Source organism: Lissotriton vulgaris, chromosome 1_2 (assembly GCF_964263255.1).
Source record: "Lissotriton vulgaris chromosome 1_2, aLisVul1.2, whole genome shotgun sequence".
In the NCBI taxonomy this organism is placed as follows: Eukaryota; Metazoa; Chordata; class Amphibia; order Caudata; family Salamandridae; genus Lissotriton; species Lissotriton vulgaris.
The window spans coordinates 358923523-358946691 of NC_141686.1; the positions used below are offsets into that span (position 1 = coordinate 358923523).

Here is a 23169-nt window from a genome sequence, read left to right on the forward strand (position 1 = left end):
GCGGGTCCCGCAGAGGCCCGGAGCCGGGGCCTCGAGTGCTGCTCCTCCCGGCGGGCTCTGCCTCCCACCGTCAGGGGTGACGCGTCGGCGGGTGCTCTCTCTTTCGCCGCTGTCGCGGGTCCCCAGCCTCAAGCAGGTGGGCCGGGAGCACGGCTGGCGATGTGCCGTGGGTGGGCTCGGTCGGCAGCAGGGAACCCGGCCGGCCGCTGTTACTCGGCGGAGTCAGCGGCCATTACGATTGCCCTCGTCAGCGAGTGTCCCACCACTTGGAAGAAGCCCGGAGATCGCGCTGGTCAGGACCTGGGCTCAGGGGAGCAGTTGTAGGGTGTCCCCGCAAGGCTGACAGATTGTGTGGTGCTGGGGGGGGGGGGGGGGGATTAAACCGCAATATAAAGGGCAGCATTGGGGATCGGGACGGGGAGCCACAGAAATCGCCGTCCGTTCAAGCCGCCATCTTGGCCACGCCCTACATATGTGTTTTTAAATATTGTTTTACAGCCCTGATGAAGTTCTTCGTATAGAATGAAACGTGTTGGCTGTTTGGTGTACAATTGTCAATATTGTAAAGAAGAATAAAGAACTCTGATTTTTCTCAACATTGGGCGGACATTCGTATATTTACTTCTTTATGGACTTCTTATGTTAGGTGGTGCAACCTACAGTTGGTAAAGTGTATTTGGGTTGTTCTAACCGCCCCAGAGCAACGGCAGGGGCAGGGGAGTTGCACACATTGTGAGCATAAGGCTCAGTTTTCAGTTTAAACTATTGAGGAGATTGTATAAGGAGTGAGGTGCATCACAAAACCAAGGGAGTTTTTATATAGGTTGGCCATTCCCTTGTTACTTTGAACATTTTGCCTTGATTTTCTCATTTTAAAATGTTTCTGTTCTTTTTTTCATCCCCTTTGCAGACACTGGATCGCAGAACATCAACATTTAGAATGTGGAGAGCGCAGGCTTCAGAAAGTGATGGAAAAGTCCCAAATTCACCTGAAGGTCTAAGAGGAACACTTGCAGCCTTTCCAAGTCATAACTTCTCTGCTGCAAGACCACGACCTGAAGATCTCCACAGGCCTGGAGGCGCCAACAACCTGGGTTCCCAGATCTGTGGATGGACTGCCCAGGAAGAGTTTGGAAAGCTACCAATGCCAGACACTCTGCTTTTTGGGTCCTGCCATGAAAGCATCCTCATAAATGCTTTGGAGAAGGATGTGAACAACTACAGCACAACTGTAAGCAGGACTCGCACCCCCCCTAACATGACCTCCGATGCGCACAGTGGTCCTAATCCAGAGTCCCATGTGGGGCACCCTCCCACTCTGGTAATGTTGGCCATGCTAGAGCGGCTGGAAGCCAAACTCGATAACTTGCACAATTCAGTGGGAGAGGTCCCTTTTCGAGTTGCACATCTTATGGAAAAAATCTGGGTAGAAAAGGGTCGAGATTTCCTAGAAGGCGGTGCAGTGTCTTTGGAGGCAGTGAGTCCAGCAGGCGTCAGAGATTGTAGCTTCCCCAGGTCCCTTCCAACTGCTCGTCCAGCGAGCCCAGGGGTGCCTAGCCCAAGTCTACAAGTCTTTCCTGATAATCATGACCAAATGCGGGTCCCAGGCTTACCACCAGTGTTTTCAAGTGAGCCGGAGTTAGATGAACCCTTGAAGCAAGAGCCATTGTCTGTTGATAGTTGGGACCCACAAGACAGCCATTTAATAAAGCCATCATCTCCAGGGGTCCATGACTCGCAGAAGGACCAACGACCAGGGCCCGTGCTTCAGACTCGGCTGGACCAGCAGAAGGACCTGCGCCTACAACCAGGACTGCTGGGGGGGCAAGACCTTGGCATGCATCTAGTTCTTCCAGCTGGACAGGGACTGCAGCGGGACCCATGCACGGAACCAGGGCATGAACCACAGCAGCACCACAGCTTCCAACGAGTGCTTCCAGATGGAAATGGACATGGACTGCAGCGGGACCCATGCAAGGAACCAGGGCATGAACCACAGCAGCACCACAGCTTGCAACGAGTGCTTCCAGATGGACATGGACTGCAGCGGGGCCCCTGCAATGAACCAGGGCATGAACCACAGCAGCACCACAGCTTAGAAGTAATGCTTCCAGATGGACATGGACTGCAGCGGGACCCATGCAAGGAACCAGGGCATGAACCACAGCAGCTTGCATCTAGTGCTTGCATCTAGTGCTTCCAGATGGGAAGGAACCAGGTGAACACCTAAAGCCAGAACCATTGCCCGTTGGTGGGCGTGGCTCAGAGTGGAACCAGTGCATGCAGCCGGTGCGTCCTGATGTACATGAGGCAGACGTGGATTACAAGGTAGTGTCACCATGTACTGATGCCCACAGTACATCCGCGCCCACATCATGCCTCGGACGGGACACTCTCCGTGCAGGTGGGACGGCTCTCACAGGCTCATTGGCGAGAAGAACTCTGGAATCGGTTCTAATACCAGCCATGCCAGGTATTTCACAGTCTGTGTTTATGCAGAAGGGTACATGGCTGTGTGGTGGTGATTTGCTGGTTAATGTGCACATTTCAAGATCTGCAGGTGTAAGGCATGGGCTGCGGGTGCTGGGACGGGCAATGCGCACCCTACAAGAACCTCTGCGTTCAAGACGGAGCCTGTGTGATGTGGTGTGTGGGACAATATGTCCAGTGCAAGGGCCCTGGAAACTAAGAAGGGGCTGTGGTTGTGGAGTGGTTTCGGGCATTGTGCACTGTACAAAAGGGTCTGAAACCAGAAAATGTCTCTGTTCTCGGTTTGAGGAGAGTTGAATATCAGGCGTGGTCTGCCCTCTCCTAACATCCTGCTGACCACGCCTGATATTCAACTCTCCTCGTACTCTGCACATTGCCCTGGACACCCCAATGCACCGACAGTCCCATAGGGCCTTGTACTCTGCACGATGCAGTCACCTATACTGCCGCTAAGGGCGAGAGTGTTCTATACTATCTCATGGACCCATACTGTCTGCTTGGGGCGAGAGAGTTCAGTAGTGTCTCATGGAGTCACCTATACTGCCTGCTAGGGGCGAGAGCGTTCTGTACTGTGTCATGGATCCATACCCGTACTGTCTGCTAGGGGCGAGAGCGTTCTATTCTGTCTCATGGAGTCACATACTATCTGCTAGGGGTGAGAGCGTTATGAATTGTTTCATGGAGTCACCTATATTGTCTGCTAGGGGCGAGAGAGTTCTGTACTGTGTCATGGATCCATACCCGTACTGTCTGCTAGGGCCGAGAGCGTTCTATTCTGTCTCATGGACCCATACTGTCTGCTTGGGGCGAGAGAGTTCAGTACTGTTTCATGGAGTCGCCTTTACTGCCTGCTAGGGGCTAGAGCGTTCTCTACTGTGTCATGGATCCATACCCGTACTGTCTGCTAGGGGCGAGAGCGTTCTATTCTGTCTCATGGAGTCACATACTATCTGCTAGGGGTGAGAGCGTTATGAATTGTTTCATGGAGTCCCCTATATTGTCTGCTAGGGGCAAGAGCATTTTATACTGTCTCATTGAGTCACCTATATTATCTGCTAGGGGCAAGAGCGTTCTGTACTGTCTCATGGAGTCACCTATACTGTCTGCTAGGGGAGAGAGAGTCACCTATACTGTCTGCTAGGGGAGAGTCTCTTCCCTGGGCAGTCCAGCATAGCACACGCTGTGGTAGTCCAACATAGCACTTTCCATGAGGCAGTCCTGCATAGCACACAGCGAGGCAGCCCAACACAGCACACACTGAGGCAGTCCAACACAGCACACACTGAGGCAGTCCAACACAGCACACACTGAGGCAGCCCAGCATAGCAAGCTTTAGTTCTGGCGGTACCGTTGCAGGAGACGTCCCTTTCATAGTTTGTCATACACCGCTGCCCTCTGGAACCAGTCCACCGCCACGGGGCAGCAGAGATGTAGAGTGACTGCGCAACTGACTTTGTTAACCGGTGCAACATGACAATGTGACCTACTGATCGTTTCTGGAGCTGCGAATAAGGTCTACGCGCTTACACTTGACACTGAGAACCCCCTTCTTTTGGTTTGGGACGGTTTAGTGACCGCAGTCCAGCCCTGGTGTCGTTGTGCAGATTAGAAAGGAGCCCTGCAGGGGTGTGGCAGCGACATTAAAAGGCCATTAGCATTAGTGAAAAAACTTACTTTACACTCTTCTGTTTGGCACAAAACCTAGTTAGTGGCCAAGTCACATAGGTACAATTACTTGTGTAGATTTACTCCTGCACCCAGGTGTAAATCTGCACTTGTTTGAGGTTCACCATTCCTGAGTGCACATTTACATCTACTTGTTCACTTACATGCCTGCACCCCCTCAAATTAAGGGGGTGAAGCTTTCTTCAAAACGAATTACAAGGGTAATGGTACTAATAGTAACTTTTCACACTTAGGTGGGGGTCTTTGCCAATGTGGTGGAAATCTCCCTATAGGAAAGTGCAAGGAAAATTATTAAAATGTGTTGTTCTTTAAAAAATAATGAGCAATATGTATTTTTATTCACCTAGAACGAATAAAAAGAAATGTTCTAGCAGAACAACTCATCAGATTAAATGTTTATTTAATAACTAATTTAAATATATTAGTTTAATTTAAAAATAACGATTTAATAATTGTATTTAAAAAATCCTACCCTCACTGACATTTTTAGTTTTAGTTTTAGTTTTTAAATAATACTAAATTTAATTAGAAGCCATGTGGTTAGTTTAGTTGATTTATTTAGTAAATGTTTTTATTTCTTAAATTAGGTTAGTTTTTAACTTTTATGATAATATTAATGCTGTGCTCCTTTGAAACAGACTCTATGACCGCCTCCTGTTTGTCTTCTTTAAAAGAGACAGAAGATCTGAGGCCTGTGGATGATGACGCTGAGAGGAAACATGGCAGTGACTGTCCCTCAGGTGAGTGACACGTGGCGGAAGTCTCGGAGCACAAACACACAAGTGGTCTCACATGACACACACCAAGGAAGCTTACCACCTGCTGACATCTGGGCAGGTTCTCTGAGGGTCCTGTTTGGGTGTCAGGGGTGCCCTAATGTGGCCAGAGTGTTAAGTTGTATTTCTTCTAACCCGCAGGCCCTGCCCTTTAAAAACGCCCTCCCTGTGGTTCTTCCAAACTGAACACAATACGGTCTGTGGTGGGTGGGTGTTCTCCCTGTAACTGTTCTTTACTGGACAGCATGTCTGGACTCACAGAGGAGGTCTGTGTTTCAAAAGTCCTGCCTACCGGCCACACCACATTACTGTGGACCCCCATATATAGACAAGCATTTGCAATGCAGTAGGTCTCGCATTAGTGAAAGTTTAAGCTATTGCCGTTGCAAGTGATAATGTCTGTTAAATTATTTTTGTTTGTGAAAAAATATCCCAGCAGTAGCATAAGGAATAAAAGAAAATCCACAAAGCAAGGAAGGGGTGCAGTACCACAGGCTGCTGCGAGGTATCCCTGTGGCATTGTAAAGGGACCTCTATTGATCACATAAGGTACTGCATCCTTACTGCAATTATAAAGAGAAACCTTGCAGCTGAGCACATGTTTCTATTTGTTTTTATTGGACGTGAGATTTTTTTTGCCTTGCGTTTTAAAATGCACCATTGTTGTTTATTTAGCTTCTCATTTCCAATAATAACAAATGGAAACGTTTGCTCAGTTGCAATCTTTCTCTTTATAATTGCATTAAGGGTGCAGGACCTTATATGGATTTACAACTCCACAGGGACACCTAGTAACAGCCTGTCGTACTGCACCCTTTTCTTGTTTTGTGGATTTTCTTATATTACTTAAGCTACTGCTGGGAACCCATACAGAAGCAGGGGATAGCAGACAGTGCCCAAAACAGACAGCAAAGGGTGGGCGTGCAGGGATCGGGAAGCACAAGGACAATGGAAGGTAAGTGGCCATTGGGAAGCGCATGTGCAATGAGCTAGAGTGGGTGTTGATGTGAAGTAAAAGGACAAAGGAATGATAGGGGCGCACACATACAACAGAGGGGGTGGCATGCAAGAACGGCAAGAAGGTGGGTGGGAGTTAAGGAAGCAAGAAGGGCAACAGAAGGAGAGTGAAGAGGAAATCCAAAGGCAAGAAAGAGGATGAGGAACTCGAAGTGCAGCTGGAAAACACATGCACTCTCCTAGAATGCTCAACCAAAAAGATAAAAAAGTAGAAGCCTGAAAAGGGAGCAGTGGAGAGATGCAAGTAATCAGTCTGTACTCCAGGAGAGGAGCAAACACCAGAAGAGGAAGGAACGCCACAAAAGCTGACTAATAAGAGTCAAGCAAATGTGAGTAACAGTAAAGACAACCAATGGTAAGCAATGGGCGGGCCTGAGGTCCACTGTCAGTTTAAAATAATAGATCTAACTCCATGTGCTCTATATTTGTTGCGTTCATACTAAAAACACTGGAACAAACGGGAATGCCTCTACTTTTAAAGTGTGAATGGTGAAAATATACTTTGGTCAAAATGAATGTTTATTGTTTCCTATTATAAACGTAGCTTAAATAGTGCAAACTCAGTTTGCTTCAGTTTTTTCTAATATAGCTTTTCCAAAGATCAGGTTTGTTTTTGAGATTTAAAATCAGTTTATTATAATAACATCTTTATGTGGCACTTTGTACAATACTTCTACTGGTTCAAAGTGCTATAAATAAGGTGTGTTTCTAAAACTTAAATTAATGGCACTCAGTTTGCCACCCTTGAAAGGATGAAAGCGTGAGTTGGCCTTACTCGTGACCTGCAGATCACGGTATTTGTCAGCACTGAGCGTTTAACGCCTGTAGCCCTCTGGTATGTGATGGGGACTGGAGTTAAGATCTGTTCCCACCTCTCCTGTCGACAGGTTCACTGGCTCTTTCATGGTGGCTGGAGACTGGGCGTGGGAGGTGGCAGTGGTGGAGTTCCCATTCGTGATGTATGCTCAAGGGTAAGGCTGGCACCCGTGTGCAGTCTATGTGAGAAAGAATGAAAATGAAGAGCATGTGTGGTCTAATTTGGAAGGGTCTTTCCAGAGTACATGCTGTTTTTATTCACCCGAAAATATAAAGTCATTTATTTTACCACCTTTAGGCAAAGTGTGGGCACGTTATTTCACACCGCTCATGGCCGATGCGCCAGATTTAAATATTTTGTACATGTATCGTTGGGGCCTTTTTATCAAATTCTACTATTTTCACCGAACATATTTAGAAAATTTTGCTGCAGAATAAAAAGTTGGCCCAGTTTATAAAAAAATATCTTGGTGGTGTGGGCATGACAATAATGAAACTGTTCTGGTTTCCATTAACGTTGATTTACCACCTTTGTGATCGGGGCACGGGGTTGGGACGGCGCATGCATGGCCGTTTAATGCACTAGCGGCCCCACAGCAAAAAGGCACAGAGGAGAGATATTGTAGCCACAGCGGCCCCACAGCAAAAAGGCACAGAGGAGAGCTATTGTAGCCACAGCCGCCCGGTGTAAAACAGCCAAAGACCACAAAGGAGTCACTCAGTCCATTCAGACTCCCAAAGCAAGAAATAAGTTTCCAAAAGAAATCAAAGATAATCAACTTCATCAGCCTTTCAGAGGAAACACAGGGATAAAAATGTTTCTAGCTGACGCGGCAAGAATTTTCAATTCTATTAAGGAATCTGAGGCGAGGATTATGGTTCTCTTTCTTTACTGAAAAACACACCAGCCAATAAAACTTTAAATAGGATAACCCGAAAGGACTGCCACGCCACGCCACGCCATGGTATGCACCAATCATGTAACCCCCAAAGGTATAAATGTCCTGAACACTAATCTTCTTCCTCTTTCTTTACATAACATCAAAATTTCATATTGAAAATTGTAATTTCACGCAATGTTATGTATAATGATGTTGGGTTTCTTCCCGCCCGTAATAATGTTTGAAGTATATCCAGTGAGTGGTATATTACAGCTTATATTCTCCTATATTTTCAGGAGATCAGAGAAAGCCGTATCATACCACTCACTGGATATACTTCAAACATTATTACAGGCGGGATGAAACCCAACATCAGTATACAGAACATTGCATGAAATCACAATTTCCAATATGAACAATCCATATCACATATTGAATATCAATGTTTCTAGGGTGGGATAATCCTCGCCTCCGTGTCCTTAATAGAATTGAAAATTCTTGACGCGTCAGCTAGAATTCTTTTAATTCTATGGCAGTCCACGGAGGCTTCGGATTATGCTAGTTCAAAGTTACTCCCCCACTGTAGATGCCACATCAAAAAATGGCTTATGATAACATGTCTTAAAAGTAGAATCAGAAGACCAATCTGCCACAGTGATAATGTCCTCTAATCGAGAACTTTCAGCAAAAGTAGCTCCTCTCACCGAATGGGCTCCCAAAGCAGAAGTGTCAATACCTGCCAGACCTAATAACCTAGTGACCCACCCGGCTAAGGTTGCTGCAGTGACTGGGCGAAAAGGTCTCTATAAGGAAATCAACAACTATCCTGCAACGTCATTTCTAAACTCTCAAGTGCACTCCTCATAGCATTTTAAACATTGTGCAACACACAGTTTACTATGGAGAGGAAACGCAGGATAAGAAGCACACTTAGAGTTTGTTTTTTGAGACTGTAAATGAGACCCCCGAAGGCGTGAAAACCCTACCTGCCAAGTCCAGTGCTCGCACGTCAGATACTCCTCTGCATGAAACTAAACATAAAAAAAGTGTCAGTTTCGCCGACAGTTGCTTACGCGACAAACCATCATTTGCGGGCCAATTCCTGAGAAAACACAGAACTACGTCTGCATCCCACAGTTGTGAACATCGCAGTTTTGGAGGATTCCCCAATCTGATGCCTCTCACTATCTTACTTACCAAAGGATGCTACCCCACCGGCCTACCGGCCACATGAAGATGACCGGCTGAGATGGCGGACCTTAAATTATTAACTGTCCGATAGGCCAAACCTTTAGTCGCCATCTCCGACAGGAAATTAACTATCATATGAATTCCAGAACCCACGGGATCCCCCTGTCGTTCAGAACACCAACCAACCCACTTACGCCAAGCTAATTCATATTGTTTATGCGTAGAGGGAGCCCAAGATTGAGACAGGAAAAGCGTTACTTCCTGCGAAACTCCCGGCATTTACCAACGTCTCCTGAAAGTTTCCATGCCATGATGGACAATTGTTCCTGAACCACTAATGAATACGGTTGACCCAGAGGGTTCGTCAATATCTCTGCATATATAGCAGACTTTTTGGAGGAGTACAACACAAGTTCAGCGCTGCCGGGAACCAAGCTTGTGCTCTCCAACACGGAGATATCAACAACACCTCACCTTCCAGCCCACAGATCTGCACCAATACTCTCTGGATACTGACAAACGGAGGAAATGCATACAGCATATCCGTCATCCACGATTGAAGAAATGTATCTGAGTTGATCGCCAGAGGATCTTTTCACCAACTATAACACTGAGGCAATTGTGTCTTCAGTCTGGACACAAACAGATCAATCGAACAAGGGCCCCACTTGTTGTTTAGCTGTTGGAATACCCTGGGATGAAGTTTCCAATCACTGGAGTCTCGAAGGAAACGTGAGTTCCAATCTGCCACCACATTTCAGGTGCCCAGAATGTACTCCGCTGTCACCGAGGTGTGATGAGGGAGGCAGTAGTGCCAAAATTCTATGGCCATTTCCACTAAAAGACAGGACCTCGTGCCAACTAGACGATTGATGTATCTCACTGCTGAGAAATGTCCATCCGCAGGAGAATACAGCAACTCGCCTTCTGTGGAGAAAGTGTCCTACCCGCAAACAAGCCCGCCAAAAGCTCCAGACAATTTATATGGAGTTTCAATTCCTCCACGGACCATCTGCCCCTCATCTCCACAGAGCCGCTGCGGGCTCTGCAGCCCCATCTGCTGGCATCTGATTCTATCACTACTTTTGGGACTGATGCAAATATGGCCTTGCCATTCCATGTGTCCATGTGCTCCAACCACCAAGAGACTTCTGTCTTGGCCTCCTCGGAAAGCAGAATCTGGTCCGCATACCGTACAGGGGTCTCCAACCTGTAGCTCGTAAGCTACTGTAGCTCTTGAGCTAACTCTGAGTAGCTCACCTGTGTGCAGCCCAGCTTATTAAATAAGAAAGATGTTGCTTAGTTGAATGAATATACATATAGAGAAATTGAAATTATACTGCATTAATAATATTAGTAGCTGTTAATGTGTTTTATTGAACATAAGTAGCTCTCAGTACAGAAAAGGTTGGAGACCCCTGCGCCCAGGCCTTTGTGTAAATACATAATTATCAACCTCTGGAGAGCCGTGTAGTGAAGGGGACCCGGGAAGATAGCTTGAATCAATGAGGCTAACCGGCCTACTAACCGGGCTAACGTCCTCAAGGATATAGTCTGATAAGCAAGTGCTTTCCTCAACTCCTTCTTGATCGCTATTCTTTTCTTCAATGGGAGCAATAACTGTGCCACTATAGAGTTCACCTGGAACCCCAAAAACTCAGTCGATTGTGCCGGAGTCAGAATAGAGTTGTCTGAATTGATGACGAACCCCAAATCTTGTAAGAGTTGAGTCGTCCATGCTAGATGTCAAAGAACTGTATTCCCATTCTGTGCCATAATAAGGATGTGATTGAAATAAATGATGAGTTTCACACCTCTCTCCCTCAAGAATTGAACCACTGGTTTGAGGACTTTGGTGAAACATCAAGGGGCGGATGAAAGTCCGAACGGCATGGCAGAAAACTAGTACCATTTGGTTCACCATTGGAATTGAAGAAACCTCTGATGTGGAGGGAAAATAGGCACGCTAGATACGCGTCTTTTAAAATGAGACACACCATCCAGCCTTTTTCTAAGAGCAGATCTCAAAGTAAATGTATCCCCTCCATCTTGAAGTAGCGAAACACTACTGAAGAGTTAAATAAACTCCTTGAGGTTTAAAACTAATCTGAACCCCTGATCCGTCTTTGGAACTAAGAATACGGTGCTGATGTAACTGTGATTGTGAGGGGCTGTCTCTACAATTGCCCCTTTTTTCATCAGGTACACCACTTCATTGTCTAAGAGACATTTCTGCACTGGAAACATTTAGAGGTTGGTCTGTTGTGGGGCCGCATAAAACATTCGATCTGTAAACCCTGTACTGTCTGAAGATCCCACAGGTCGCTCGTCAAACTCTCCCACCTGTCTAGAAACAAGGCAATCCGGCCCCCCACTGTGACCTACACACTGAAACAGGTTTACCTGAACAGGAGGCATCTCTGCTGTTATTCTGTCCTCAATACCCTCCCTTGTGCTGCCTGCCTCTGCCACCACGGTTTCGAGTGGGGTAGAGGCTGGATCGCTGGGCTCCGCCACGTCCTCTTTGATCAAAGCTTCTGGATGTCTGATTGAATCCACGCCCGGTCATTCGAACGCTGAAGCGTCCGACCCTGGTAAAAACCTTCTTGATGTTACCTTGGGCTTTGTCTAGTGCCGAGAATGTCGCCACATATTTCCCCAACTCTTTTACAAATTTGTCACCAAATTGTAGCTCATTCGCCAGGGTACCAGCTTCCGTCTTAGCCATGTCCGCAAATTGTGGGTCAATTCGCATTAGGAATGACCGTCTCCTATCAGTTGATAAAGCGCAATTTGGATTGCGAAGAAAACAGAGTGCTCTCTGCCCCCTTTCTAGCATCTCTGTTGCATCTATTGGGGTGTTGGAATCTTTAGCCTGAACGGCTGAATCAAGGATCTTAGTGAGAGGTCCAGGTATATCCAGTGGTTTATCCTGGCACCCTCTCCATGCTGTCTAGCCCCTTTTTCGGTCGAGGACCGGAAATGCTGGCTTGCCAGCTTCCGGGAGGAGATCGTATGTTGTGTAGTAAGGCTTCAGAACCCGCCTCCCTGCTCTGTCTCAATCAATCAATCAATCAGTGACACTTATAAAGCGCGCTACATACCCGTAGGGTCTCAAGGCGCTGGGGGGGGTGGGAGGGGGGGTGCCGCTACTGCTCGAACAGCCAGGTCTTCAGCTTCTTCCTGAAGGAGAGGTGGTCTTGGGTCAGGCGTAGGTCGGTCGGGAGGGAGTTCCAGGTCTTGGCGGCCAGGTAGGAGAAGGACCTTCCTCCTGTAGTCGCTCTTCGGATGCGGGGGACGGCGGCGAGGGCGTGGTTGGCTGATCGGAGGTGGCGTTTGGGAGCGTAGAAGTTGACTCGGCTGTTGAGGTAGCTCGGGCCTTGGTCGTGTAGGGCTTTGTGTGCGTGGGTGAGGAGGCGGAAGGTGATTCTTTTGTTGACGGGAAGCCAGTGGAGGTCTCTCAGATGTCCGGAGATGTGGCTGGTTCGTGGGATGTCGAGGATGAGTCTGGCTGAGGCGTTCTGGATCCGCTGGAGTCTCTTCTGGAGCTTGGCGGTGGTACCGGCGTAGAGGGCGTTGCCGTAGTCCAGTCGGCTGGTGACGAGGGCCTGGGTGACGGTCTTCCTGGTCTCGGTGGGGATCCACCAGAAGATCTTCCGTAGCATGCGTAGGATGTTGAAGCACGCCGAGGAGACGTTGTTGACTTGCCTGGTCATGGAGAGGGAGGAGTCCAGGATGAAGCCTAGGTTGCGTGCATGGTCTGTCGGTTTGGGTGCGGTGCCCAGGGCGGGAGGCCACCAGGAGTCGTCCCAGGCGGAGGGTGAGGAGCCCAGGATGAGGACCTCCGTCTTGTCCGAGTTCAGTTTCAGGCGGCTGGTCGTCATCCACTCGGCTACCTCTTTCATCCCTTCGTGCAGGTTGGCTCTGGCGGCGGCGGGGTCGTTGGTCAGGGAGAGGATCAGTTGGGTGTCGTCGGCGTAGGAGATTATGCTGAGGTTGTGCTTGCGTACGATGGCCGCGAGGGGGCTCATGTAGACGTTGAAGAGGGTGGGGCTCAGGGATGATCCTTGGGGGACGCCGCAGATGACTTCGGAGGTCTCTGACTTGTACGGTGGTAGGCGGACTCTCTGTGTTCTTCCGTCGAGGAAGGAGATGATCCATTCCAGCGCCTTGTCCTGGATTCCGATGTTGCTGAGGCGCCGTACTAGGGTGCGGTGGCAGACCGTGTCGAATGCCGCCGAGAGGTCTAGGAGGATGAGGGCCGCTGTTTCTCCTTTGTCCATCAGGGCTCGGATGTCATCGGTGGCGGCGATGAGGGCGGTCTCGGTGCTGTGATTGGCTCGGAAGCCGGACTGAGAGTGGTCGAGCGATCCGTTCGTCTCGAGGAAGGCGGCCATCTGCTTGTTGACGGTCTTCTCGATGACTTTGGCTGGAAACGGGAGGAGCGAGATGGGGCGGTAATTCTTGAGGTCGGTGGGGTCCGCTGTTGGTTTCTTGAGTAGAGCGCTGAGTTCGGCGTGTTTCCAGCTCTCAGGGAAGATGGTGGTGTCGAAGGATGTGTTGATGATGTCTCGCAGGTGGGGTGCGATGACAGCGTCGGCCTTGTTGAAGACGTGGTGAGGGCAGGGGTCGGTCGGTGATCCGGAGTGGATGGAGTTCATCGTGCGGATGGTGTCTTCGGTGCTGATCGGGGTCCAGGCGTGGAGGGTGGTGGTGGGGGGAGGTTGTTCGGTCATGGTGTGCGTTGGTTGGTTGTTGAAGCTGTTGTGTATGTCCGCGATCTTGTTGTGGAAGTATGAAGCAAGGGAGTTGCAGAGGTCTTGCGATGGGGTGATGTCGTTGTTTCCTGCGCTGGGGTTGGAAAGCTCTTTCACGATGTTGAAGAGTTCCTTGCAGTTGTGTGCGTTGTTGTCCGACCGGTCCTTGAATGCTGTTTTCTTGGCGGCGCGGATCAGCTGGTGGTGTTTCCGGGTGGCAAGTTTGAAGGAGGTCCTGTTGTCCGGTGTTGGTTCCCTTCTCCAGACTTTCTCGAGGGCTCGGCAGTTCTTCTTGGAGCTCTTGAGTTCGTTCGTGAACCATGGGGCCTTCTTGCTGCCGGGTCTGCTGGGCGGGGTCCTCAGTGGGGCGAGTTTGTCCGCGCAGTTGCTGATCCACTTCGTGAGGTTGTCGGCGGCCTGGCTGGGGTTCGCTGAGCTGGCAGGAGGGTGCTGGCTCAGGGAGGTGGCGAGCTGGTCTGCTGTGATCTTGCTCCAGCTTCTGCGGGCGGCCTGTTGCTGGTGTTGGTGGGTCGTCGTTCTCTTGAAGGTGAAGTGGACGCAGCTGTGGTCCGTCCATTGAAGCTCTGTGGCGTGGCTGAAGTCGATGTCTGTGCTGGAAGAGAAGACTGCGTCGAGTGTGTGTCCGGCGAGGTGGGTGGGGGTGGACACCAGTTGCTTGAGTCCAAGGTTGGCGAGGTTGTCGAGCAGGGTGCTGGTGTTGCGGTCGTTGTTGTTCTCCAGATGGAAGTTGAGGTCTCCCAGGAGGATGTAGTCGGCGGAGGGGAGGGCATGCGGGCTGACGAAGTCGGCGATGTCCTCGCTGAATTGTGTGCGTGGTCCCGGGGGTCGGTAGATCAGGGTGCCTCTGAGGGTGGTGTTCGGGTTGGTGTGGATCTGGAAATGCAGGTGTTCGGCGCTGGTCAGGGTGTTGTCGGTGCTGGTCGTGAGACGGATGGTGTTCCTGTGGATGATGGCGATGCCTCCTCCCATCTGGTTGGCGTTTCGGTCCCTCCGGACGATCTTGTAGCCCTCTGGGATAGCGATGGCGATGTCGGGAGCTGAAGAGGCGTTCATCCATGTCTCCGTGAGGAAGGCAACGTCAGGGGCTGTGGCGTCTAGAAGGTTCCAGAGTTCGATGGCGTGTCTGTGGACGGAGCGGGTGTTGAGCAGGATGCACTTGAGGTGGGTGCTGCTGGTGTTCGACTTGGCGGGTGCTGGTGCGAGGCTGGTCCGGATGCAGGTGAACTTGCAGGCGTGGCAGCTGAAGGGTCCGTGGGTACGTCGTGGAGTGGCTTGATGGCATTCTGGGAGTCGCCCGGTGTTGAGAGCGGTGAGGGTGGCGGCGGAGTACGTCAGGCGGGTCGGTCGGGGTCCTCGTGGGCCAGGGGTCCTGGCACTGGGCGCGGTCCAGGCGCGGACGGGCGTAGACGGGCTTACCTTTGGCGTGCCTTCGGCGCACAAACGGCGCACCCGCTGCGCGTGACCGCTGCGCGTTCGCACGGTCGCCATATAAAGGCGAAGTGCGCGGGTGGGCGGAGCAGCTGGGAGGCGGGAGCGGGGAGGGAACAGAATAGAAAAGGGGCGGGGTCTGCGGTGGTGGCGGGAAGCGGGGAGCGGGGAGGGAAGATGGAGGGCGGCGAGGTAGGCGGGCACACAGGAAGGACGCAAACTGGAGAAATAAACAGGCACTAATGGAGAACACAGGGGCTAACACGGGCAAAAACTACAATAATACAGGCACAAATGACGTTCAAAATAAGCACAACAAACGACAGCAGAGTCTAATGGGAAGCACAGGCGCTAACACGGGCAAGAAGTACAATAAAAAACAAGCACAAATGACGTTCAAAATAAAACAAACGAAAACGGAGTCAGCCGGCGGCGAGGCAGGCAGCGCGGCAGGGACCAGGCTAAGGGGCACACGCAGCAGCTGGTGGCCGTGCGGCGCGGGGGTGTCCCACAAGTGGGTCACACTTACCTGTGTCGCACGGTCGCCATATAAAGGCCAAGTGCGCGGGTGGGCGGAGCAGCTGGGAGGCGGGAGCGGGGAGGGAACAGAATAGAAAAGGGGCGGGGTCTGCGGTGGTGGCGGGAAGCGGGGAGCGGGGAGGGAAGATGGAGGGCGGCGAGGTAGGCGGGCACACAGGAAGGACGCAAACTGGAGAAATAAACAGGCACTAATGGAGAACACAGGGGCTAACACGGGCAAAAACTACAATAATACAGGCACAAATGACGTTCAAAATAAGCACAACAAACGACAGCAGAGTCTAATGGGAAGCACAGGCGCTAACACGGGCAAGAAGTACAATAAAAAACAAGCACAAATGACGTTCAAAATAAAACAAAACAAACGAAAACGGAGTCAGCCGGCGGCGAGGCAGGCAGCGCGGCAGGGACCAGGCTAAGGGGCACACGCAGCAGCTGGTGGCCGTGCGGCGCGGGGGTGTCCCACAAGTGGGTCTCATCACCATTGGCTGGCTTCCTAAACGGAGGCCAGCCATTGGAGGAGAGAGCCGTCCCTCTAAATAAGCCCCGTCTTTTTCGGATTTGGGGGCGTCATTTTTGCTGTTCTTTAGACAGTGACGTCGTCCGTCACTCAGAACAGCAAAACACGCCCCCAATCCGAAATCTTTCAGAAGTTTTTGGCCGCCATTGTTGCCTGTCCACCGCCGAGTCTTGAAGTGCAGAGAGCCTCCTGCGAGCCTGAAGGCAGCACCACAGTGAAGGTGAGCCGTTTTCCTGCCTACCCCGGCCTTTGCAAACGGCGCTTGAGCCCCTCCTCGTCCCCCCCCCCCCCCCGTTCAGGTCTGCTGCCGTGCGAAGCTGCGCGAGCTCCGAGGCCCACATGACACTGTTCTCTTGCTGCTCCCGACTTTTGATCCAGACGTCCCTGTTTCCTTGCTGCTCCTCGCTGTTTCTTATCAGGTGCATCAAGCCTGATCCTGAGTTTCTGTCTATCTCCCCCAACCCCCCCTTCCCTCCTTCGTCTCTCGTCGCACACTACCCCCCCTTCGTCTCTCCTCGCACCCCCGTTTCCGCTGCTCACCTCCCCCCACTCTCTCGCCTACTTAGCTCACTCCAGCAGTCACGACGCCGTGGACCACACACCTCAGCCCCAGGACGCAGAGAAGCCCCCCGAGCCCCCATTTCGAACTTGCGCAGAGTAGAGGACAGCACCTCATGCCCTCACGCGGCGTTGTCGCGGGCCGCAACTTTACCTCCCCAGCCTGCACTCTGACACTTAGACACAGTAAGTACTGAGGCAGCCTGCTTGCCATTTAGTGCGCTGTTGCTAATTGTCACACTCTGCTCCGGTGCCCGATAGCTGAATTCAGATATCCAAAAGATCAGGAGCCTTCCACGTGATATGTGTCTCAGTGTTCTGTTATTGTCAAACAAATTAATGCGACCTAGCAGACAGTGCGTGCCCAGCACCCCCTCGTGGATCCACGCCCTGCCTGCTGTTTTTTCCGGAAAGGCCTTCGCCCTGCTGACCACGCGTGCGGTGCCTTTATTGGCCAGAGGCAGACAGATGGAAAACTAGCAGGCAGCTTTTATTTTCCTTCCCAATACACTCGCTGCCTGCCTAAGTTGCCGTTTTAGTCCACAGCACCCGGCCCACATGTGCAACAAATCGAATAGGTATGTTAAAAGGTACTGGGGATGTGCGTCATGCCACCTCACTTAACAACTCGATAATAATTAGCTGCGGAATTCGGCACATTTCCCAGTTCCAACCGTCTTTTCTTAGCATGTAAGATTCATAGTTCAGTTTCTATTAGAAAAAAAAACGTAAGCAAAGGATTAGATGATAATGTCACCCCTGGCATGTTCTGGAAAACTTTTGAGTTGATAGCGGTGAGATGCTTTCACCAGATCATGGCCTATGAAAAACGTAGTTTGTGTGTGTTTCCATACTTGCTTTTTTGAAGAGGATATTTGAAACTACACATTTATGAAAACATTACTAGGTCACTTTACACTTACAAGAAGCATCACATATTACCTTTAATTGAATTTTAAATTACAATATGGACCACACCTTTGCTGCTGGAGTGGACAGGAAGACAACACAAACATGAATGTTTCCTAGTGTAATGTAACTGGTGCTCGTTTAAAGCGCTCCAATACCTTAATATCAAGTTGGCATATTGCCATTTTGCCGACTTTTGACCCAGATGTCCCTGTTCCCTTGCTGCTGTTCCGGACTTTTGACCCAGACGTCCCTGTTTCCTTGCTGCTCTTCGCTGTTTCCTACCATTAGCATACAGCCTGATCCCGAGTTTCTGTCTCTCTCCCCCCCCCCCCCTTCCCTCTGCCCGCAGCTCTCCGTCTCTCGTCGCACCCCCCGCCCCCCTTCGTCTCTCCTCTGCCCCCTTCCTTCTGCCTGCAGCTCTCCTTGGTCTCAAAAGTTACATGCAGCGTTTTAAACTCTTTTGCTGGCTGCTGTATTCTGTGAACTGTACACCATGACGCCCAGTGCTTAATTTTAGCCGGTGGCTAGAGACGCTCATTTTTGTAGACCAGGGCATTTTTTATCGTCAGACTTTGGTTGGTCTAAGCTGGAAAGGCAGAAAAGGTGGAAGACCAGGATGAAGAGAAAGATAAGCAAAAGGTGTCAAAGGGAGAAACATTGGCGAAAATACTGCAAGATTAAGATAAAGAGACAGGGAGTGTAGGGTGGTGTAAAAAAAGGCTTGCTTGAAGTGGAATCAACTTAATCGGCAACCCCGGCATTTGGCAACAACACGCCTCTAAGAAAACTTTGAGCCTCTGCACTTTTGTTTAGACAAATTCCATGCTAATTTGTTCCTGCATTATTATTTACGTTTGAACTTTGAGCTTTTGTATAGCATTGCAAATAATGTGTGTTTTTTGCAGATTAAACAGACTCATGGCAGTTATCCAGCCAATAAATATTCATTAACTATCAGAGCTTTGTAGCTGGCTAGATGTGTGCCAGGTTGAGGTAATATGTGCTTACATAATAACAAAATAAGGTAAGACGTGGTAAAAGTGAATACAATTACTTAGATTGGCAGGTCTCCCACCCCAGCACTCTAACACTAATCCTAGGACTGTATGTGTAAAGTTAACGCTGCACCTGAGATCACCTATTATGCTGCACGGTTGATTCCCACAACACTAAAATGAGTTTCAAGAGGTGAAATGTTAGACATTGCTCAAAACGATGAACATTCCTTCAGACTATCTAAATTTTGTGATAATATATGGATGAATTGTAGCAGAAGTGAATTTATTTTAATGACCTGTAAATGCGTTTTTTGTGCAGGGTAAACCGCTGTGCTGTTTATCATTTTAATATAATTATAGTTATCACAGAGCTCACTGGGACTATGTCTTCTACAGTGGAAATATGAAAAACTGGACCATTCTTACAGACCTGACAGAGTGAGTGGCTCGATAAGATAGCAGGACTCTCCCCGGGCCGGACAGGGCGACACACTGCTGGTAGGGTGCCTTGGAAGCATGCGCACTTGTAATCATGCCATTATTATTTTTGTAGTGCGCTGCCTCCTAGGACATTTGGAGGGTTTTGTTTGCAACAAAATGGGGAAAACATACATTTCCTGCTGGGAGGCGTTAATTCAGAGTAGAGAGTGCGGAGTAGAGAGTGCAGAGTAGAGAGTGCAGAGTACAGAAGTGAGTGCAGATGCAGAGTGCAGAGCTGCGAGTGCAGGGTGAGTGTGTGCAGAGTGGTGTGTGCTGTTGAGTGCAGTGTGTGCAGAGTGGTGTGTGCTGTTGAGTGCAGAGTGTGAGTGTGTGCAGAGTAGTGAGTGCGTGCAGAGCTGCGAGTGCAGGTGCAGAGCTGCGAGTGCAGGTGCAGAGCTGCGAGTGCAGGTGCAGAGTGGTGTGTGCTGTTGAGTGCAGAGTGCGAGTGTGTGCAGAGTGGTGTGTGCTGTTGAGTGCAGAGTGCGAGTGTGTGCAGAGTAGTGAGTGCAGGTGCAGAGTGCAGATATGCGAGTGCAGGGTGAGTGTGTGCAGAGTGGTGTGTGCTGTTGAGTGCAGAGTAGTGAGTGCAGGTGCAGAGCTGCTAGTGCAGGTGCAGAGTGTTGTGTGCTGTTGAGTGCAGAGCTGCGAGTGCAGGTGCAGAGTGGTGTGTGCTGTTGAGTGCAGAGTGCGAGTGTGTGCAGAGTGCTGTGTGCTGTTGAGTGCAGAGTGCGAGTGTGTGAAGTGGTGTGTGCTGTTGAGTGCAAAGTGTGAGTGTGTGCAGAGTAGTGAGTGTAGGTGCAGAGTAGTGAGTGCAGGTGCAGAGTAGTGAGTGCAGGTGCAGAGTAGTGAGTGCAGGTGCAGAGTAGTGAGTGCATGTGCAGAGTAGTGAGTGTGTGCAGAGTAGTGAGTGCAGGTGCAGAGTGCTGTGTATTGGCAATGTAAATGACAATGCCATTTATTTATGATTTAAAGAAAAAAAAAGAAATGTCATGAGCAATGCCAATAGCTCTACCTTTAATGATGCCGAGACCATTGCATTGTAAATGCTTGTTTGGTTCTTTAGCAACTTTTTCATAAACGTAGCCATATTAGGATCCAACTCTAGCGTGTCCGCCACTTTGCCCAATAAGGATGGTCTAGGGTATTCTGACCTCAATGTAGCGCGCACCTCGCCCTCAGATCCCTGTCAGAGGTTTTCCTGTACATGGTATGCTACCTCAACACCCGGTACCCATTCGGTAGACCTTGGGTGGTAATGTTTCGGGGGTCGAACAGCAGGGTGGCAGCATTAGGTGGGCCACTACATTGTGAGTTTTGGACTTTCTTTTGTTCGCTTTTTAGGCTCTTCTCTGTCCTGTCCTGCTCAGAGTCAGAGGTGTCCGGGGCAGCAGGAGGAGACTCCTCCGCCTCCCCTGGTTCAATAGAGCTGAAATTCTAGAAGGGAGGGACCCGCCATAGTCATGGTATTTAATGACATTAGGCGCCACCAGGGAAAAGACTTCAGCTGAAGAGTGAAATGATGGCTCGCCCAGAGATGCCTTAAATTTGCGCTTTTCATAGTTCTCCAGGGGCTTAGTAAATGGTTGTAAAGCTTCGACCAGCACCCTGTTCACAGACCCCCTGGACGTGGGTATCCAGGGCTTCCACCAACTGCTCCTCCATCTGTTGCTCATAGGACACCTCCTCAAATTCCACGTAGTCCTTATAATCTGCCCACTGGTCAACCGCCTGGGGGTAGTACGCCATCGTGCTATTGGAGGTGTGGAGAAGGTTCCAGAGGGGGTGACACAGTGGTGACAAAGGCCCTACAATCCCTCCCTAACCTGAGTATAAGTTATTCCAGGCCCAAAGCCTATCTCTTTTATATCCAATATATTTGCCAAAACTCTGTATCCCAACTAACTAGGAGACTAACTAACTAGGAAAAACTATTTTCTTTAAGTGTGGAGGGAGCCACCCCTTTATTCCTTCTAGGGCAGTGCCCTGCAACGCTTATCCCCCCCGTCGGGCGTTCACTGAGGACCGGGAATTGAGCTGTCCTTAGACGCGTATGCGCGCTCAGCCGATAGGTAATAAAAACCTGATACGGCTGTTTGCGCATGCACAAATCCAGTGGCAATGAAAAGGGGACTGCTCCCCGAGCGGCCAGAGCGCGTCTGTCCTGCTCCACTCAAGCCACCAGTAAATATATATCGGCAACAATACAGCAATTTACTTGTAACGCGGATTGATCGTGGGAACTCTCCTCTCCCCTCCCCTGTGACTAAGGTGAAAAATCTAGGCATCCTGGTTGATGATTCATTATCCTTTAAACGTCAGATCAACGCACTTGCCTCTTCCACGTACTTTATCCTCAAAACTATTAGGAAAGTACTACTATTTTTAGAGGTAGAGCACAGAAAAACAGTGGTCACCGGTCTAGTGCTATCGCGGTTAGACTACTGTAACAGCCTTATGCTGAACGCCCAACAGGGCGTACTAAATAAGCTCCAGATTCTACAGAACGCAGCCGCACGCCTGATAACAGACACCCCTAAGTTTGCATCGGTGGCCCAGGATTTGGCGAAACTGCACTGGTTGCCAGTGCAGAAACGAATAACCTTTAAGGCACTTTGTGTGTTTTTTAAAGCATTACACGATCTCGGCCCTAGATGTATGAAGCAATTATTCCACTGGTATAAGCGGGCATTAACCCTAAGATCAGGACAGCAGGCACTGGTCTTAGTACCCAGAGTTAAGAAAGCAAGATGGGGGGGTAGGAGCTTTTCCCTAGGCGCAGCAGTAGCCTGGAATAAACTTCCCTTCAGACAGCTCCCCGACCTGCTATCCTTCAGAAGATCATTGAAGACCTGGCTCTTCTCCCATTAAAGCGCCTCACTCACGCACACTAGTTCAACCATGTTAGCGCCAGGACACCTCCGGGTAACAGTGCGCTCTAGAAATTTTAAAAATAAATAAATAAATAAATTAATCGTGACCATTAAAACACAGTATACATTTGAAATAGATCGCATAGTAACCACATATCACTCTAAATATAGTAAAATGAATGCACTTAACTCGCTGCTGCAGCAGCAAAGAAAGAGAAAGAAGATTAGTGTTCAGGACATTTACACCTTTGGGGGGACCTGATTGGTGCATACTGTGGAGGGGCAGTCCTTCCGGGCTATGCTATTGAAAGTTTGATTGGCTGCGGTGTTTTTTCAGTAAAGAAAGAGAAGCATAATCTGAAGCCGCCGTGGACTGCCATAGAATTAGGTTCAACAGAACTGTAACTTTCATTCATTTATAGTAGTGGGTATTTGTTTTTTGTTTTTTACGCCTGCTGCACGCTCTGCTTTCCCAGAACCCCCTTTGAAATCAGATGCATTAATCCCGGCAGGGAGTCCGACAAAATATGTCAGGAAAAGTAAATAAAATCACTTCATTATTCTAGACAAACCCAACGCTTGGCTAATGGAACTGGATGAAGGTGGACAACACACCAACCACAAAGCGGCGGCAAGAGAGCAGTGCCCCCTTTACCCCATGCCCAACCACTGCCCTCCCTCGGACACAATCTCAGAAGGGGCTCGTGTGCTACCACTATATCAACTGGGCTCTCTGCAGGACCTCCAGGCACTGCAAGCCCTTGAACTGTACTAAGCCAACATAGTGCATTGCATAACAAGCAACAACAATGGCCGAACAGCAACAGCAACGCTACGCAGCAACAATATTAAACAAGCATTTACAATGCAATGGTCTCGGCATTATTAAAGGTAGAGCTATTGGCATTGCTCATGACATTATTTTTCTTTTTTTTTTTTAAACATAAATAAATGGTATTGTCTTTTACAATGGCAATAGGTGAGCATTAGAGAGTAGTAGAGAGTATTCACAGAGCCACCCACACTCACAGAGCTACACACACACACACACACACACAGAGCCACCCACCCACACCCAGAGAGCCACCCACACACACAGAGCCACCCACACACACGCAGCCACCCACACACACACACAACCACCCACACAGAGAGCCACCCACACACATAGAGCCACCCACACAGAGAGCCGCCCAGACACAGCCACCCACACACAGCCACACACACA

The 23169-nt window shown here is 49.7% G+C and overlaps 1 protein-coding gene across 1 annotated transcript in view; it reads left to right on the top strand.

The window, feature by feature from the left end:
- The first annotated feature begins 915 nt into the window (after positions 1 to 915).
- LOC147736840 (uncharacterized) overlaps positions 916 to 23169 on the top strand; it is a 41342-nt gene continuing 19088 nt past the window's right edge. The window contains exons 1-3 of the mRNA XM_086953523.1: positions 916 to 2020; positions 2182 to 2473; positions 4815 to 4916. Of these exons, the coding sequence (XP_086809649.1) occupies positions 941 to 2020; positions 2182 to 2473; positions 4815 to 4916 (1474 nt within the window). The 5' untranslated portion in view covers positions 916 to 940. The remainder of the gene's footprint in view (positions 2021 to 2181; positions 2474 to 4814; positions 4917 to 23169) is intronic.